The sequence below is a fragment of the Lissotriton helveticus genome, chromosome 2_2 (genome assembly GCF_964261635.1).
Source record: "Lissotriton helveticus chromosome 2_2, aLisHel1.1, whole genome shotgun sequence".
NCBI classification, from domain to species: Eukaryota; Metazoa; Chordata; class Amphibia; order Caudata; family Salamandridae; genus Lissotriton; species Lissotriton helveticus.
Genome location: NC_136060.1, coordinates 459,757,153 through 459,778,055, shown reverse-complemented (window position 1 = coordinate 459,778,055; position 20,903 = coordinate 459,757,153). Strand labels below are relative to the sequence as shown.

Genomic DNA, 20,903 nt, shown 5'->3' with positions numbered 1-20,903 from the left:
GTTGCCGTAGTCCACTCTGCTGCTGAGTGACCGTCCTGGTTCCTGTGGGGATTCATCTGTAGATCTTGCGAAGCATGCAGAGGGTGTTGAAGCAGGAGGAGGAGACGGCGTTAATTTGCTGGGTCATTGAGAACGATGAGTCCAGGATCAATCCCAGGTTGCGTGCGTGCTTGGTGGGTGGGTGTTGGTACGGCTCCCAGCACTGACGGCCACCAGGAGTCGTCCCAGGCAGAGGGGGTGGTGCCGGCCGAGGATGAGGAACTCTGACTTGTCAGAGTTCAGCTTCAGGCGACTGTTCTGCATCCATTCGGGATTTGGCGGTGGTGGGGTTCTTGGTGAGTGAGAGGATCAGCTGGGTGTCGTCGGAGATGATGTTGAGGTTGTGTGATCGGACGATGTTGGCGAGCGGTGCCATGTAGACGTTGAAGAGGGTTGGGCTGAGGGATGATCCTTGGGGTACGCCGCAGGAGATCTTGGTGGCTTTAGATCGAAATGGGGGGAGGCGGACCCTCTGGGTTCTGTAGGTGAGAAAGGAGGTGGTCCAGTCCAGGGCTTTGTCACGGATCCCTGCGCCATGGAGGCGTGTAAGTAGGGTGTGGTGGCAGATGGTGTCGAAGGTGGCCGAGAGGTCCAGGAGGATGAGGGCCGTGGTTTCACCGTTGTCCAGTAGGGTCCTGATGTCGTCGTTGGCAGCGATGAGGGTGGTTTCGGTGCTGTGATTGCTGCGGAATCAGATTGGGATGGGTCCAGGATGTTGTTCTCCTCAAGGAAGTGGGTCAGGTGCCTGTTGACGGTCTTCTCGAAGACTTTCGCATGGAACGGGAGCAGGGAGATGGGCCGGAAGATTTTGAGGTGTTTTGGGTCCGCTGTGGGTTTCTTGAGAAGGGCGTTGATCTCGGCGTGCTTAAAGCTTTCCGGGAAGGTGGCGGTCTCGAAGGAGCTGTTGATGATCTTCCGGAGTTGGGGTGCGATGATCTGGTTTGCTTTGTTGAAGATGTGGTGAGGGCAGGGGTTGGATGGTTCATGGTTTTGATGGTGGTGTTGTAGTTGATGTGGGTCCAGGAGAGCAGGAGGTTGGTGAGGCTAGGGGGCAGTGAGTCTGCAGTGTCGGTGGCTGTCGGGAGGGGCTGGGTATTGAAGCTGGCGTGGAGGTCTGCAATCTTGCGGTGAAAGAAGGTGTGTAGGGAGTCGCATAGGTCTTGTGATGGCGGGATGTCGCTGGAGCTGGGGTTGGAGAGTTCCTTCATGATGTTGAAGAGCTCTTTGCTGTTGTGTGCGTTGTTGTCGATGCGTTCCTTGAAGGAGGTTCTTTTGGTGGCTCGAATGAGTTGGTAGTGCTTGCGGCTGGCGTTCTTGAGGGTCGTGTGTTGTCCAGTGTCTGTTCGTGGCACCACTTTTTCTCGAGTCTTCGGCATGTCCGCTTGAACTCCTGGTGTTTGGTGGTGAACCAGCTGGCCTTTCTGTCGGTGCGTCTGTTTGATGGTTCTTTGATCGGGCGAGAGTGTTGGTGCAGTTGTCGATCCATTGCTTGAGGTTGCAAGGGGCATTGTCGGTGTCAGTTGGTGGGTCTCGGGCGAGGGTGGTGAAGAGCTGGTCTTCGGTGACCTTGTTCTAGCTGCGGTGGGGGATTCGTTGCGGGTGATGGTGCGTTTCTTGAAGGTGAAGTGGACGCAGCGGTGGTCGGTCCAGTGGCGTTCGGTGGTGTGGTTGAAGGAGATGTGGTCGCTGAGGGAAAAGATGGGGTCGAGCGTGTGTCCGGCAGAGTGGGTGGGAGTCATGACAAGCTGTTTGAGTCAGAGGTTGGCGAGGTTTTGGAGCAGGGCGATGGAGTTGCTGACGTTAGTGTTCGAGGTGGAAGTTCATGTCTCTGAGGAGGATGTAGTCTGTGGAAGCAAGAGCGTGTGTGCGGACGATGTCAGTGATGGAATCGCTGAACTGTGGCCGGGGTGTCTGTACACGAGGGTTCCGCTAAGGGTGATGTTGGGGTCGATGAGGATCTGGAAGTGCAGGTGTTCAGCCGTGCTGAGGGTGTCTTCTGTGCTGGTCGAAATTCTGAGGGTATTCCTGTGGATAATGGGGATTCCTCCTTCTGGTCTGTTGGTGCGGTCCCTTCGGGTGATCTTGTAGCCGTCCGGGAAGGCTATGGCAATGTCGGACGCAGAGGAGGGGTTCATCCAGGTCCCCGTTAAGAAGGCGACGTCCGGGGAGGGTGAGTCGAGTAGGTCCCATAGTTCGATGCATGCTTGTGGACGAAGCGGGTGTTGAGTAGTATGCATCTGAGATTGTTGCCTCCTGCCATGGCGGGTGGGGCAGGACGTGCAGGTGTTCGGCGACTGGAGTAGCTGCAGCTGCGGCAGGTGAAGGCCTGGAAGCAGTCATCCAACTGCTTCCAGGCCTCCCCGAAGCTCACCCACGGACAGCTTCGGGGAGGCCTGGAAGCAGTTGGATGATCGGCCGGCGTTGAGTTCGTGGAGGAAGTTGGTGTCGTAGCGGCATCGGGTGTCGTGGCTCTCGCTGGGCCCAGGGGGCCTGGCGCTGGGCGCGAACGGGCATGCCTTTCGCACAGCGATCAGCATGTAGTAGGGAAGGGGGGCAGGACCAGAGGAGGGGTGGCGAGAGCGGGTCTGAATTGGGGTGGGCGGGGACGCAGGGGCAGGAAAGAGCAAGCAGTGTAGGGTCAAAACAGTACAATAACAGTAACAACACACAGTGGCCTAAGCAACACAAAAGAAGTAAAAGTGATAGCACGAAAACAGTAATGGGAGTCAAGAAATGGAACAGACACCTAAGGCGCACTGCCGGCACGAACCCTGCTAAGGCGGGGCTCTGAACCGTAGCGAAGCTACTGTGAGCTGGAGCTGCTGCGGAGTCTGGCCTGGACCGGAGGCTTGCGAGAACAACTGTAGTAGCAAAGCATTGAAGTTTATCACTGTAACTTGCACATAGGAGGGGATGCCCATTTCACAGCCCCTCCTAAAAGCAATTTGGAATAAAACTCGCCAAAATGATACCAAAACGTTTGCTGTTGAAAGCGAGAACAATTTTGCCAATAAACCAAACTGGTTTCAACAAAGGTACAGGTACTATTAACAAACTTATTAGCTTGGTCATTAATCATCAATAATGCTAAGGTGACAAATGTCTCTCTGTATGTCTGCTTTGTAGATTTTAGTTCTGCGCTTGACAGAGTACCAAGGAATAAATTACGGGGAAAACTGAAACACTTGGGGCATTCTTGCAACTTTGCTCATAGCGATGCAACTTAATGTTATGTATGCTTATAAAGCGTTCAAATACCAGATAAGGCGTCTCGACTTCTATACAATAGTACTTGGATACAAGTGAATATCGGTTATGGCTACAGGGTCTTGCGCAGAATTCAAACTTCTATTAGGCTGAAACAGTGGTGTATTCCCACTTATTCATCTCCGACCCTTCCAGTGCCGGATGGGAAACCATTTTCTAATACCGTGCACATGGATGACGTGGTTCTTATAAGTAAGATACCAGTTGGTCTGCAGTGTTTGACAAGCTACACAGCACCCAACAAACTAGACAAACTTAAATAAAACAAAAACAGTAGTTATAAAAGATTTTTTTTTTAAATGAATAAGCGGGGGACTTGGTTTCGAAACAACACGCGTGTTGATGGGAACAGAGAATACCAATAGCCAGGACTAATGATCCACGGTAAAAGATCATTTCATGCGCATAAACCGCACAATGAAGCTAAGTCCCAAGCCTTATTATCAGCATTTATTAAGTTATATGCCACAGTGAAGGGCCCATAACTAGACCCAATAGTGAAAGTCGTGAATGCAAAACTTTTACCAACTATTGACTATGGAGGTGAAGCCTTAAGAGGAAGAGAAGCACTTACACCAGACAAGATTGCAACAAGAAACTTGTGAATCAAAGTCAGATTGGAGTTTAGTGTGCTGAATCAAGTCAGCGCAAGGCAAGGGGCCTTTCTCATCTTCTGTTATGAACTTAAATCAACAAAGGTCTATTCATTAAATGTATCGATCTGGGGCATCCTGACGCTCCCGCTCGCCTGCATATGGAAAGAGCTTGGACAAACCTGGGAGCGTGAGGTCGCTGGAATGCACCAGTCACTTTAAAAGTTTTTAAGTAGTATATCAACAGGAATATGAGAATACTGTCAAGCTCCCAGGACCAACTGGTATTAATTAAACTGTCTCACGCATGCACTGTGGTAAATACTTATACAGCATTGCGTAGCCAACCATTTTTGGGAGGAACTACTAGAGTCAAATAAAACATAAATTTAAGCAAAATCACTTAGTGTATTTGCAGACTCATGCCCAATCTCCAAGAAGGTCCAATGATAGGGAAAACACTGTGCAGTTTATGTAATAAGTCAGCCATCTCTTGGGTTCATCTAACTTGCATTTGCCAATGCCTCTTTACAGAAAGTTGGAGCCTTCTAAGGCAACTGTTCGACTTAAGGTGTATTCAAACACGCCGGCAAGGTGTTCTACATGCATTAAATCCGACTATCCTATTTTAATCACACGTTTGGTGACATTTTTTAGGCTGGTAGAAAATAAACTAATGGCATAAACATCTAAGTATGGAACACTCCTGGGACAGCAATCCAGCCACTGGACTGGGAAGATATTTGCGGTGTCACTTTAGTTCGTAAAAAGTTTTGAGGTAAGTGAATTTTCCTGTTTTTAACCTAAGATATTATGCACTGCACACTTTGTTTATATTTAAAATATTCAATGTTTTAATTAACTAAGCAGGAATGAGGATCAAACGAATATGCAGGAATGAGGATCAAACGAATATATCGCAAAACTTATTCTGCGAGTTGGAAATGCTTTCCCTAAATTGTAAAACGAGTTTAACCCAAAGAAAAAAGGGCCACATGCACAAAGACATTTTCCCATAGACACAGAATGGGTAAAACCCTTTGATACACCTGGCCTTTTGTGGTCATGAATCTGGTCAACTGAAAACTGCATGGTTAAGACTGCAAAAGGGCTTTGTACATCTGGTCCAAAGCTAGCACATAAAATCAAGTACTGACAGACAGAAGCATGCAATATGTAAGAACTGGCACTTTTTCAAGTAGACAATTCTCCGTGCATACCAGCTTTGGTCATACTGGTAGAACACTGCGTACAAAGTCGTAGCAGGGGCGCAATAAACACGTGTAGCAGAATCTAATAAGATAAATGACTGACACTCAAAACATTGTCTTACTTAATGTAGCATGCTCGGGGGATTAACTTTCTAGCATTTTCTAAGTGGCAAAACATCTCGTCTTCCTGAACACGCAGTGCATTTTTAGGGTGAAGAAAAATACTGTTTCTGAACCTCAAAATGGCACAAACAATAAATTTTCACAGTTGCTGATTAGGAGATAACGAAACAAAGATAAAAAATAGCTTTAACATAATATTTATTTTTACGGTCTCTTTAAGAGCATGTGGCATCGTTAACTCACATAGGGAGCTTTAAGAGAAAAACATAGCTCATGGCACCCCCATCCCAAGGTAACCTTTCCAGTCCCTAAGAGATGTAATTTAATATTTTGCAATAATTTTTTCTAATATTTCCTATTTTCTGATCCATACATAAGAAAAGGGCAATTGTATGTTTAGTTTTGAGAGTTTATTGTAGTCACTGTATCAAAAAGATTTGAAATTTGTGGCTTTCTATATCAAAACAACTTAAGTAAAAAAAAAATGTAGTCAACAATTTTGAGTGGGTTCTGATGAAAATGCAAAAGCTTTCTCTCAATTCGTAAGTATTGGATCACCAATGGTGGTTGTAAGGAAATACCTCATTTTGTAGCGTCACCCCTAAGTGTTTGAACTGATGCTGCTGGTTTTTAGACTCAAGAGCGCAATGAGGCCTGCCAACCAGTCCTCAAAACCAGTGCCCTGACCCTAAAAGGTGTATGTTACCCAACTGGCATAAGCTAGCTTACCTAAAAGTCCCTAGTATATGGCACCCAGGTCATGTAAGTTAGAGGGTCACTCCAGGGACTGCAACACTGGTTGTACCACCCTGGGTGTGACAAGGGTAAATGAGTCTCCCAGTCCGTCACTGCAGACTGCAAAAGTAGTTTTAAGGTGCTAGCCCGAATTTGGCAATTACATCGATGGCAAAGTCAATGCTCCCTCTGAAATATGTATAAGTCACGCATAAGTGCAGCCTATGGCAGGCTTATAGAGCTCTATAACCGGGTGCACCATGTGAAATACGTATTCTGCCAGTACGTATTCTGCCAGTAAAAACGTGCAAACTGTTGTTTATATTGTAGAAAGGCTTGGTTGCCCCTTTGGGGAGTACAGGGTTAGACGCTGACCCCTCACTGCGCTAACTCCTGAGGGATTCGACCAAAGTGGAAACTTCAAGGACTAGATTCTGTAGTCAAAATCAATGTACCAAGTCGTGGTCTGCACCTTTTATAAAGTTGCCGCTTTGTTGCCTCCAATCTCTAGTGCCCTTAATGGTTACACAAGGAACTTGAACCAGAGACACTTTGTCCTCCTACGGTGACGTGCTAACGACTCCCAGGATAGAAGACAATAGAGGTATGAACTGGAGCGAGGTGCTACCTCCCTCCCACAGGTAGCCATGCTGGTGTTGGCCTAAAAGGCGAGCTTCAAAGCTGAAGCGCCTTTAACGATTAAATGGGGAACACTTGGGAGAGGGGCAGCCCTATTGTTTACACAGACTAGCTGGCACCTGGGAAGGAGAGGGGGAACCCATTGTCAAACTGTTTTTTCTGGGGAGTGTAGCCCCTTCTGTAGCCACACCAATGGGTTGGGCTAGGGATATTTGGACGCTGAGAGAGGGGTTCTGCCATGTTGGAAGTGGGCAGAATAGTGCATCTTCGGATATCCCGATGCCACACTTCCCTGGAAGCGGCCATCAGAGGGTAGGGAACCTAGTAGCCCATTGGCTACTGACCGTGACTAACCCTGAGGGCACTTTGTGAACATAAATAGGATACCCAGAACTCAGATCTCGACTCGAATGGAAGGAGGACCGTAGGAGGACTGCCCTGCTGCACCGAGGAACCGACAAAGAGAGGCTACACCAGCGTGGACTGCACCTGCTGAACCTGGTGGATGGCAAAGAAGAGGGACTGTGTCTACTGTGTCCTGCTTATGGGGACGTCGTCTCCGGAGCCTAGCCAAAGCAAAGAGACTCCAAGGGTCAGTTGGTTGACCTCCTTCATAACACAGGGCCACAATAGAGGAGAAGCCTGCTGGGGCAATTTGATAACTCAGGTTCTACAGACAGCTGCTAACTGCCGCCGTACAGCACCAGAGACCAGGACCTGATTCCCAAAGTTGCACCCTGGATTCACTGAGCTCGGGAAAGCTGTCTGAGTGCAGCCTGGTCACCCAGAAGCTGAGTTATCATCTAAGGAAGGACTTGGCTGTGCACACGATACAGGGTGACTGGTAGCCCAGTGGCAATTGGACTTCGACCAGTCCACCTCCGAGGGACATCAACCATGTGACCGTGGATGCCTCCCCCTCTTTGTGGACCGAGGAATAGCCTCCGGAAGAACCCCGTTGACCACATTCACATCATCCTTGAGCACTTCTCGTATCCCTTGCATCAGGACCAATTACATAGGACACCACTGCAACGGATAAAAGTGCCTGGAATTGACGGAAGATTGCTTCACCTGCTTAGGTAACTATTTCTGAGGATGGTGCTGGTCCCCCGACTGGTTCCCTACTGGAGTTGGTCACCTAAAGTGACTAAATGACCGCAGTTCAATTAGCCCAACATTTGGATGAAAAGGTTTCTAAGCGTCAAATCATTGAATTTGCTAATGCTTTTTCATGGTTGAGTGAAATGGTCCGATTCACTATACCTTGTAAATTCTATATCTCCGGATCCCTACGGTGGATCTTTTTCATTGCAGTGTCTAAAAATACAGTCTATTTTTATAAATTGCGGTCTAATTTCTTGAGTGTCTCGTCTACTTCAATTGTTTTGGTGCTGTTTAAATGCTTTACACTTGTTCCTTTGTGTAAACCTTGCTGCTCAGAGCCACAGCTACACAGGGTTGAGCTTAAGGTTAAAAAACTAAACCCACTAGTTCTAAAGGGGATGGTAAGTATTACATGGTGAGGGCGCACAAGCTCACCATGTAATACACACAATTTCCTCAAAGTGGTATTAAATGTTGTGAATAGCGTTCAATGTTAGATTACAGGGCCGGCTCTAGGCCAGTGCTATAGGTCTTATTGCACCGGGTGTTAACTTCAGGGGCCACCATGTTTGCAAGGTTATTTTGGTTCTAAAAGCACCTGCTGCAGCGTTTTATTTTGGTTTTAAAAGCACCTGCTGTCGAATTCTGTGCCTACAGCAATTTCCAGGAAACAATAAAAATGTAAAGGTAACTCTGTTGATTAATGTTCTTCCTGGAAGGAGATCTGAGTTTCGGCAAGTTGAGGTTTTGACGGATCATAAAATAGCACAGAGGATTGATATGCCTGCTGCAAAGAAAGTGTACCATCCAAATCACTAAGTGCATATAATGTAAATAGGTCAATGGGTTACTGCTTTTCTAAGAGAGATCCTTTTGTTGCTGGCAATTTATAAGCTAAAATCTGAATACACAACAGTGAATTGTTAAATGTCATCAAAAAAACCACAAGCACGCTGCACAGTATAGAATAGAGCTTAGAGATTAATGTTGCAAAATGGGTTCAATTGGGTAGATATACATTTTTATGACTAACCCCAACTATTGTGTTACATTTTCAATTCTTAGTTTGGGCTTCTCCATACCAATCACTCAAACTATACTGCCTACCAGTTGGGATGACATGTCACTTCTATACCTTGTAGTCCTCTGGCTTATGAGACATTTCCTATCCACTGATTTACACACTGATGATTGATTGTCTTGGTAGTGTGTGTGTGATGCAAAGCGCTCTGACACCCTACAGTTTTGTGAGTGGCGCTATATAACTTATTTAATGCATCTGAAAGAGAGTAATTATGGAGACTTGAACAACACTGTTAAAAGGTGGTGGTGAGGGAATCCTTGGTTAAGAAGGTCACCACCTCCACCACAGATAGGAGGCACCATCAAACACTGTCGCACCGGTCGCCACCAGCACTAAAGCCGGCACTGTCAGATTACACTAAAAACTGTAAAAAAAAAATTACATTTAGGGGAAAAAAAATCTTAAACTCCTTTTTATCAGTCTATCTGCCAACATCTAGAACTCAACACAGAGACAAACTGTGCAATACCTATAGATTTTATAAATATAAATCAATAATAAATATCTTATTTTTTTTTTATACCGCGGCAGTCGCTACAGTGTAGCTACGGTTCAGATGCACTTTTTATTGAAAAGGACATAAGGAAGAGCCTAGAATTTTGACCCATGAGCAGGTTTGCACACAATCCAGTAATTCGCTATGTTTGTCAACTAAGGTCCAACATGGCAATGTCCGTGCATATCTGAGCAGGGGGGCACAATATAGAAGGGGGGGGAAGAGGTGTGGGAGGGAGCTGAGGTGAAAAAATAAAAGTGATTTCAGTTTGCATAGGACATTTTGCTCTCACCTACAGCCCCAATCACTGGACAAATGTACACCAAACTTTGCAGGAAAGTAGAATTGTACTCAGAAAGTGTGCTGGTGTGGTTTGGTGTAAATTCGTTCAGCAGTTTTTGAGATATTAGTGTTTTAAAAGTTGCCAAACAGGCTTGCTCAGGCCTCTGGAGAGTCCGAACACTCCATTCCTGTCAACCACATTTTGAATCCTTTAAGAACTACAATTGGCTGGGTAAGGGCTCTAAATTTATTTTTCACCCAATTTCGGGCAAATAGTGGTTTTAAGCACTGGAGCCCGAACCATACTGTACACAACTAACATTATCTGCCAAGTTTCATTTCTGGTAGCCTGCTTTTTTAGGTCTCGCGACCTATCGATGCGCGCATGCGCATCGAGCGGAGCGAGAATTCAAGCGGCGAAAACATCATGAAACCACCAGCTTTTTGCTGGCGTTTTCATGGCGTTTTCATGCAGTTCATGTGAACCACGTGTTCAAACATGAGCGCGCGTCAGCCTCCCTCCATTTGCCGCACAGCACATCAAAGGGCTTCGCCCAGCGTGCGCTATGCGGCTTCTCCTCCCCTAATTAGTCATTTTCGCCGCCGCCGTCTCGCATTTCTCCTCCCCCCTCCCCTTCTCTGCCTTCCTTTCCAGGCGCACGCATTTTTCTTCAAGCATTTCTCCTCCCTCCTCCTCCTCTACAAGACATGCACGTCACATATCGTTTGCTACCTCTTGTATTTTGTTGCTCTTGATACTTGCACAACTGTCACTATTGTCTCATGTAACGTTTGCTTTTGTAACATGCTCGCTTGTTTCTTTCGTTTCTAGTTTTCGATTCCCATCGTTTTCTTGTTTTCCCCCTCCCTTTCTCATCACGTTGCTCGTCATTCTATACCTTCCCGCCCCCCCACCAGGCTCTCCCGCCCCCATCCGGCTTCCCTCCGCGCAGCCATCTGCCTGCCACACTTCTCCCCTCCTTCGCATTCCCGACCCCCCCCTCCCCCCCCGCGGCTTCCCTTGTCCCCTCTGCTTTTTTTTTTCTTGCTTTCCCGGTTTTAGCTTGTTTAGGTGACCAGTGTCATTGCCGTGTAGGGGAGTAATCATGATGTCACTACAGTTGGATAGCAAGAACATTTACTTTAAAAGGAAATGTTTTGCTTTTGGTTGCCTCTTTCGTTATGATCATGAGAAAAAGTGACCGGCTCTTAAGAGCTTTAATGACACTATATGTCAGACTGCAGAGTTTGGATCGCAATCCAAGCCCTTAAAGTAATGGGGTGACTGATTTACTCATAGGCTGGGGTCTCGTGATGGTTTTACTGATCATTTCATTGCGACATCCTTGTGCAAGAGGAATTGCACAACCGTCTGCATCCGTTCCAGAAGCAGAGCATGAGTTTAAGGATCAGGATAACCACCAGCACTGGGCAGCAAGCAAGAGTGGGCAACTAGCTTGTAAGTGAAAGCGGACGAAGCTTACTTTTGTTATGCAATGTATTGGCACATTTTAAAATATCACGCGGAAGTCATGGCTGACTTCTTGATCATATCCTCCCTGTGTGCAGTGTTGCAAGTGTCTCATAGCTGATGCAAGCGCTAAAAGAATATGCACGGACCACATAATCTTTCATGCGCTACAGTCTGATTTTTAGGAATGCATATATGTTTGTGTTTCTGTGATTAGTCTTCCTTCTCATATATATGTGTGTGTGCCCAGAAGGAAGTGCGATTGCTGAAAGTGCACTGTTCAGCGGAATATGAGGCAAGCAACCTGTTTAGAGTCTCTGTAGGATCCTGATCTTGCATATTCTTCTAGAAGGAAGGTTAATGCAAGCGTTGTTAATGTTAGGGATTCCTGAATGGATTAACAATGACGTCAATGGTCATTTGGCTGGCTGTGTGCACTGGAGTGTATGGAACCTTATTGTAATCGAGGGCTGAGCCCGATTACAGTGCTTGTGCGTACTGCGGCCCCTTCATGCAATGCCCAGCATAGGTGCAATGATGGAGACAGATCGCCTTGCAGTAGACACCTTGATAGTGGTCTGCTGAGGTGGCAAGGTGGCCTTACGCCCCCCAGCCACTATCACGTTCCTAACCGCTTCCCTGATAGGCTTTTTAGGCACAGCCAAGAATGTACATGTGACTCCGAGGGAAATTCACAACTGCTTCCACTGTATATTTGCCACCTCACTAGTTACTGAACTGCTATAGTGCACTCGTGATTAAACCAGGATGACCACTGGTGTATGATGAATTATGCCAATGAATTACACAATGCATTTCCAACTTCATTTGCTAATACTGCTTCTAATCTATTTACAGGTCTTGAGGCATTGATGATCCATATAAAAAGACAAGCACTGGCGTTGCCAATAGGTCTCGCAGTAGGAAAGTTGGAGCTATTACAATTGCAAATAACAATGCCTTTTATTTTTGTTTTCATTTTAAAAACATAAAGGCCTTTGTCATTTACAAAACCAATAGCTCCAACTTTCCTACTGCGAGACCTATTGGCAACGCCAGTGCTTGTTTTCCCCTGCGCTGTTGGCAATGATTATTTTGGCAATGGTGAGTGACAACAGTAATAGCGTGCAAGCGTGTGCAATGCAATCCATCACTGGCACAGTGGCTTTACGCATTGGAACCATAACTCAATGTTAACTGTTTTTCGTTGAATTTTAAAGATTAGTTTTGATAATACACTTTATTCCCAACCCCTGCTGCGCCTGGCCATGGCCAGGCCCTACGTCCAACTCACTACAGGTAGCCAATCCCTCCTGTGCATTTGTTGGGATCATTTGCACCAGAGGTTGGCTGCAGTGCATACCACTGGCCAGGCCCAACTCCCCACCACCACATGCGTCCTACCCTGCTGTGCAAGGCTTTTGGGCTCTCACCCTTCTGTCTTTTTTCCCTGCCTCTCTTTATCTCTCCGCCTCACACTCTCTATTTTTTTAACCGTGACAGTTGTGAACTGAATCGTGAAAAGCTTTGAGATCTAATGGGGCTGCTTGCGACCTTTCGATGAGTGGGAGGCAGTAGCATAAATTGATGCAGCCTTTACCTGCATACTCAGAAAAGGTGATTCACACATTCCTAAAACAACTGCTCCCAGAAGAGGGGGGCTATTTCAGGTGGAAGTGGGGCTGTGACTAAGCAGGAGGATTGAATATCTGTAAAACACCGTATAGAGCGCCACCTCGAAATTGTGGGTGATTTTTGAAAGAGAACACACAAGACTAAGAGAGTGCTCAGCACCAGTACTTCAAAGAGATACAAGTGTTACCAAAATCCACGCGAAGTGCAGCTTTTTTGCTTTTACATATTTTACAGATGCTTTAAGGGTCCTGCTAAAAGGAGCAAGCAGTACATATGAGATTGTAGCGCATATGATTTTTAGCATTCTTATAATAATTCCATTTCAGAAAAAGTAATTTACAAACTTTCTTAAAGTCCTTAATCCAACGGTTAAACAAAATCCACAAACTTCCCAGGCACAAGGCTATGCTGGTCTGGACCATCAGGTCAAACCTTGTCAGAAAGCAAAGTCCATTACAGAGTATACTATCAAGTCCAAAATTGCTACATTTATGCTCTGTGGAAGTCACATGTGTGTCATACAATGGCCATATGTATATAACCAAGGGTTTACACATGAGCCGTACCCAAAAATAAGTAAAGCCTGTGATAAAACATTCAATAGCATCTTATCAATCGTGTACGTAGAGAAGCATTCAATATGCCGCCATTTTGTGTACACTACTTGTTATTTATCCATATTGCGAGTAATTTTCAGACATTGCCACAAGCAAAGGAGAGCAAATGTTTAGGTAACAAGAAGACTGTTCATTTTCAAAAGTTTTGCAAATTCAGCTCCAGGACATCAATGCAAATGGTTTGGGGTGAAGGTAATGGGGCAGCGGAAGGAAGGTCCCGTTTGGTGCTTTCCCCCCTAAAACCGCACAGTGTGCACTGCAATCCACCAATGTGACTGTGGGACAAAAAGAAAGAGGCAGGAGACATTTTACCTGATTAAGTAGCAGCAGAAGAGTAGGCTGAGGATGAAGACGAATATGGCGGTACCAAACACCACGATGTATATGTTGAGGGGCAGGTTCTGGAACCCGATGTTAGGCATGGTAAGGCTGCAGCTGTGCAGGTCTGAGGTCATGGATAGGCTGCAAGAGAGGAGAGAAAATAAAAGGTAAGAAAACTGAATGAAAGACAAAACGCGTCTACTGAGATGGCATAGTGTTAGTGTTGAACAGCAGTGAGATCACGGATTTATTTCGTGTTTTCCAATTCTTTGACCAGCCCCTCGGTACGTCGCAATGATGCACATGTTAGGACAACGTAAAACAGAATATTGTCCAATTGTGAAATGGTGACAGCTAGTCAAGGGGAGCAAGCCAAGTCAGTTTCAACATATTGCAAGGGAAGGGAGACCATATGAAAGGGTGCAGGCAAAGGACCACTCTACACAAAGGCAGTGGAAGGACAGCTCTGTACTGGAATCACTCCATGGGAGCAGACATGGGAGTCTACACAAAAGGTCACAGCCCAGGGTTCCCTCTCAAACAACATAGTGGGAGGACAGCAATGCTGTGGAAGAGCACCAAGCCTGATGCCACAAGCCACACTAAGAAGGAGACTAGAAAAACGTTTGCAGCCTAGGTTTGCTCTGCATCAATGTGACTGGGGGACATCTGTGCAAGGGAGGTGCACATCAGATGCAATATAATGAACTGTAGGCAAACGTCGGACAAATGGTACCTTCTACGGTCCATTATTCAACAAAGCAGTCGGCGACAACTGTACATTAGAAGCCCGGCGGACAACTGTACAGTGGAAGCCCGGCAGACAACTGTACAGTGGAAGCCCGGCAGACAACTGTACAGTGGAAGCCCGGCAGACAACTGTACAGTGGAAGCCCGGCAGACAACTGTACAGTGGAAGCCCGGCAGACAACTGTACAGTGGAAGCCCGGCAGACAACTGTACAGTGGAAGCCCGGCAGACAACTGTACATTTGGAAGCCCGGCGGACAACTGTACATTTGGAAGCCCGGCGGACAACTGTACATTTGGAAGCCCGGCGGACAACTGTACATTTGGAAGCCCGGCGGACAACTGTACATTTGGAAGCCCGGCGGACAACTGTACATTTGGAAGCCCGGCGGACAACTGTACATTTGGAAGCTCGGCGGACAACTGTACATTTGGAAGCTCGGCGGACAACTGTACATTTGGAAGCTCGGCGGACAACTGTACATTGGAAGCCCGGCGGACAACTGTACATTGGAAGCCCGGCGGACAACTGTACATTGGAAGCCCGGCGGACAACTGTACATTGGAAGCCCGGCGGACAACTGTACATTGGAAGCCCGGCAGACAACTGTACATTGGAAGCCCGGCAGACAACTGTACATTGGAAGCCCGGCAGACAAATGTACATTGGAAGCCCGGCAGACAACTGTACATTGGAAGCCCGGCAGACAACTGTACATTGGAAGCCTGCCATGCTGTTCCTCAAGCACACCAATCTACCACTGGGTGGCCTCCATGGCTCCCTACTCTTGTCCCTCAGCTGAACGCGCTATAGCATATCTCACTGGGCGGACTCTAAGATCAATTTCTTCTATCACCTACTTATAGTTAATGGCACTGTCTGTACCTTTCCTAACCAACTCAGTTCTGTTACCACCTGCTCTCTGCCATTGACATGCTGTTAAATGCCAAATTTAGCCATTACCAATATCCCTCTCCCATAGCACTCAAAATCTTTCCTCTTCGATCTCTAGGCACCTGAATGCAGTGACCCTCAGCTTATATGTCAATGTTCAATTTATGTGAAAAGCTCATGGCTAGTGCCTCTCTTCGGCCCATGCTTTGGCACCACTGCCGTAACTTGTGGTCAACATCTGCAAATTCTACTTACGTCTTAGCTTTCACTATGCAAAGACCCTGATTAAAGCACTAGAAATAAATACATCCATATATATCTTTACCCTTAAAAAAGTAAAATCAGTATATCAATAACATATAGGGAGTATACTTATGGGTTTATTATTCTATAATAACACATCTGTCACAGTGTAAATAGGATTATAAGAAATGTAACTATAATTGCTCGTCAAGTGACATATTTGGTGATAGAGGGGTAATTGTGAAATGTATTTATCAGCGGCAAAAAATTGAATGTCAGAGTTTGTAAATTATTTATCCATGCAATTTTAGAATTCTAGATTATCTTGGATATGTGTAATATGTTAACATCTCTAAGTATGTATATCTTCTGTGTGGGTACGTATCTATATTTAAATATTTTCCACCTACTCCAACTTATTCCAAACCTCTCCAACTACTATGGACTCCCAACTAACCCTCTCGAAGCCCTTCCCTCCTATTTCCTATTCATCCCACTAACAGGCCCACATGTCCACCATTCCCAATATCACTTTACATTATGCCTCTACTAATACATCACTAATCCACCTTGGGTTCTGGATTAATGCTTCAGCATCTAATATGGGTTAGTAAGAGCTATATAAATAAAATTTACAATTTATTAGTCCTCAAGAAGCAAAAACACGTGTACAATCTCCTTCTCGCCAGCTCCCACTGGGCATTCACCCCTTTGACAAAGTACTCAAAATGGACAGCTGCACCCAGGTTATCCTTTCCATGAGCCAGCGATACCAGACATCTAGCAGTCAAGCTTAAGCTTCACCACAAAAGTTCATAAACAACTTGCGAAGGTCATCTCACTGTCAACCAACCTCAGCCTCAGTAACCCTGAAACATCAGCGCCCGGTCCAGTGCCATTAAATGTGTGGCATCTTTCCAGCGGAATGCCCAGCAATCTGGATCTGAAACGCATCACTTCTCTGACCACTTTCAATATAGACTTATAGACTAGTCCAGTGGAATTATGCGTTTGTGTGACTACCGCGTTTTTTGCATAATTATAGATTTTCCGCATTTGCCACATATCATCTGCTGCATGATATGCAGATTTTAACTGAAGAAAAAAAAATTCTGGCACAAATGATTCAAAAGTTTAGTAAAAACGCAGTGACGCGTGTTGCTGTGCAGTCGTAGACCCTTTGCAAAGCTGGACATGTCACCTTTCTGTTGATTATTACTGTGTTTGGGTGTTAAACTGGTACTAATGAGGTATAACCAATGCCAATATAGTGTTGACACGTGTAAAAATGACAATATAATGAAGTAATACTATCACAAAAAGTGCCACATTACGTCACATAATTTGCTTTACTTGCTGCATAATTTACTCAACCCTAACACATAATACGGCCCTCCCTTGTTGCACAATTCCAGTGAATCGGTTTATATAACACGTCCTACATCTGGAGAGTTCCCTCGTCACCACCCCCCCACCCCTGTGTATCTTCCACCCACTTCGCGCATAAAATATATGACAAAGAAGTTCATTGTAGAGACTTGGATGGCCTGGCCAAGTCACACATGTCATCTGCCTTCCCAAGCAATGTTTACTCTTGCTACTACTGGTGATGTAACTCTGTAAAACAGGTTTTGTGAGATACTAGGTAAACAAATAAATGCATATATTGCTGGCAGTTCAATACTCACACAGTACAGTTTTAAAAGTGCCGATGGAGTACAGAGCAAACTGTTCCCTAAACATACGTTCAAGGTTGGGATAGTAGTCAAGCATAGTTCTCTTTTAACCTGTATTACCCTCAAAAGACCCCCTTTCAAGTCCCAGCGAGGAGGCTTGGGGAATTCCCCTTCACGTGCTTCTGAGCTCAGAGGAGACCTTGGCACAGCAGATGCCCACAGCCCAGGCCCTGTTTCACTATCAATGGCCATTTCTTCTCTCCATGGAAATTCCCACTGGAAAGTTTCGAGCGCGCTACATATTTGACTGCAGTCCAAAGGCCTTTCAGAGGCCTCCTGTGCTGGCCTGGAGGGGCTCCTCTTTTAATACCGCTCTCCCAGTGAAGAGCTTCAAACAGCAGCTCCTGCAGCCCTCTCCTTCCAACCTCCACCAAACCACCTTGTGGACTACCCTTATGAAGACTCCCAGAAATCCTATCCTCCCCAAAGAATCACACTGTTCAACTTAAAACAGAGCAACAGAGCCCTGCACCAGTAACCAAAGAATTGGATACAGGAAGAATAAAAGATATTTACTGTCGATGAGGTTCACGTGACAATATAGACCTGTAAAGCAATGCTTGAACCAGCTAGGTCAGTCTGATGTCAGAGATGGAAGACATCCCCTTGTTGTTCATCTGCCCTGCAACATCCTTTCCTCAGGCTCGTGCTGTCCTTATGAACACGGAAAGGGAGGGTCATAAGATGCATCATTCAGCGGTCATATGTCCCTACTGTCTTATATAGAGTCCTACCCTCCTAAACAACCAACCCAAACAAGCATTTGCATTGCAATCGGTCTCGCTTTTGGGACCTTATATGTATTTAGCTATGCAGTACATTAGCCTGGGTGCTGGAACATCTACTGTTCTTTAACATGGAGGGAAAGTAAGCACCAACCTGCGTGACACGCCAAGTATGTAAACACATGGAGAGAAATATTGCCTTTCAGCGGGAAATGGTATAGACCAAAGCTCTGTTTTTAATATAATCTCAGGGCCTTCAGGTTTGCCAAACACTTCCAAACCATATCATAAACAAAAACTTAGTGAAGCAAACCAACATAACCTTGAAGGATTGATTTTACAAGGCCACTCCAGACATTCAATCTTAAGGACGTGGAACCCTCACTCCCTAGTGGTGGCATGCTTCATTGCTGAGTTCGCTCCTTCTGAGGAGAAATGTGTGTCCGAATGGGCTCCACCGGACAGAGGAGAGCTGCCTAAACGTTGCTCTATTTATCTAAGGTAAATGTGGGATCCAGAATTTCAAAGCACTTAAAGGTGTCCTTCGTCAACCTATCAGACTTTTATTAAGCCTCTGCAAGATTTAAAAAACGCAGGGTGTGCAGAAGTGTTTATATCCCACCCGTACCACTTCTCTCAGCATTGCCACCAATATATAAATGTATTCCTGGATTAGTCCCGCCCCTCTGTGCCATCTCCTCGCTCCCTGTGTTCAGTGCACCCATCAGCATTTTCAATGCCACCTACATATAAAAGCAAAATTCAACAGCATTCCATCCTTGTACATCTCCCTCAGTCACAGCTGCCATGGAGTGACAAAGCTTCTGCCTTGCATGGTCATTCTTCCCCTACTTAAGGAAAATGGGGGCTTGAAGCAGGAAGTGACTATGCATATTACCGGTCTCCTCTATTCCAATGGTGTCTTTAGAACAAGAGGAAGTGATGCTGCAGCACTCACTTCTCTTCTGCTTCCACATTAACAGGGAAGTGGGGGCGGTACTAACAGCCTTTTCACCCACACTTTACTTTTAGCTGCCATTTGGAGACCGTTCAAGACAGTAGCAGGCCCCGTGACACCATGCCTTTATATATTCTATTTGATCATACTTGTGCAAAGTCAAAGCAGTCGACAACACGGCACAGTGGCTTCCTAGGAATATGTGTGAACATCTTTGGTTCAGAACCCGTGCTTTACACCCCCTTAGCATTGTGAACGGCGACTATTAGAACATTGAAATGTTGAGTCATCCATTGAAGACAATAGAGTGCTCTGGGCTTCTAATTCCTGGTAGAAGCCCAGAGCATCAACATTACAATGTCTGTTCACAGATGTTGCTGTGAACAAACGACTCAACGAACCAGAGGGGATTTCAACCCCCTTGGGCTCCGTGAGGCCTTTGTTTTACAAATTAGAACAATCGACCCTCTAATGTCGGAATGTTTTAACAGCATTAAAGACTTCCATAGGTGGCTCTACCAGCCATTATAGGCTCACTATCTTGTTAAAGGGTCTCGCCTTTGACTCAAGCGTTTAACGCTGGGGCGGGCCTTTAATGGCCGGTAGAGCCTGCTACAGCGGGCTCTAAGACTATATTAAAACCTCTTGGGCGATAATGACAAGCAGTGCTGCATAGAAACTCTTTCTAGGTATGTGGTACAATCATGCTAAGTTGAGATACTACTCACAAGTCTAGGCTACTTATTTGTTTCAGTTGATAAACACAAGAATGACACCAGTTTACTTAGGGGCGTGTAAGGAACTTAAAATGTTTTTAGCAGAGGAGGATTTCAGGCTGATGGTGAAAAAAATTGCAAACACATGCTGTGACCTGGGCAGGCAAGACAAAGTTCACACACTGTCGCACAGGCTATTCCTAGATTAGCACACTCCAGCAAACAATTACCAAACTATTTCACAAGTTCAAGTTCTTTCAGTCAAAAACATCACAGGAGTCACATACACAGGAAAACTAGTACTGCCTCATCTGTTTTCGAATTCAGCATCCATCCAATCCCTGGCTTGGCCTCTTGCAGGTAATCGGTTCCTCCCCTCCAAAGGGTACAATCCAGTGTGAAAGGGCAAAGGTTACTCTGGGTTCATTATTCCACGTGGAGCATGCGCACTCATTTCACAGGTTACACTAAGAGTAGAGCTGCCTAGGTCTAAAAATCACAGTTCGACGCTTAATGATTGTATTGTATGTAGCTCAGGACTTTAAAAAAAAAATGCTCTTTTTTCATATATCCACTATTTTTCAACAAAATATACGAAACACTATAGCAATATATATTAAATTATATGTTGATCTGAATTTTAAATCATAATTATATATAACTGCTCTCTGTTGCTGCCAAAACGTGTCGTCTTGGTGCACAATAAAGGATTGTGCAAAGTCCCCTGGTGTGCCGCATTGTTATTAGTTCTGGAGCGCTGGAGGAGATAACGTGTGTGTGTGGGGGGTGGGGGGGGAGGAAATCCACATTTTTGTAAAGCGCACAATCACCCGCAAGGGTCTCTAGGCGCTGGGGGCCGTCGGGAAGATTAAGCAAGCTATTGCCCAGAGTCACATGGTGCTGGGCTAATCTGCCGCCGGGGATCGAACTGTGATCCCCAGATTCCAGAGTCAGTCGCCCTAGCCACGGCGCCACACATATATATACACACACACACACATTTTTTCCATTCAGATCAAATGTGGAGCAAAGATATTGAACAAAGAGTAGGGACAAACCCTACAATCAGATTTTTTTTCTTTTTGTACAGGGACACAAAGTGCAGATTTGAAAACCGATTTTCCCCTAGTGCCCTACTGACCCTCCAAGGCCAACACAGAATTCAAACAGGGTTAGACTTACTTACACCTTACTCGGTTCACTCTATTAACGATGCTGGCATAAAGCAATAAATACTACAGGCACATCACCACCCCCCAAA

General features: G+C 45.7%; 1 protein-coding gene across 1 annotated transcript in view; it reads right to left on the bottom strand.

Moving 5' to 3' along the window:
• Positions 1-20,903, bottom strand: part of RNF24 (ring finger protein 24) — a 145,155-nt gene that overhangs the window by 53,418 nt on the left and 70,834 nt on the right. Inside the window, exon 2 of the mRNA XM_078678693.1 lies at positions 13,612-13,761. Within this exon, the coding sequence (XP_078534819.1) occupies positions 13,612-13,754 (143 nt within the window). The 5' untranslated portion in view covers positions 13,755-13,761. The remainder of the gene's footprint in view (positions 1-13,611; positions 13,762-20,903) is intronic.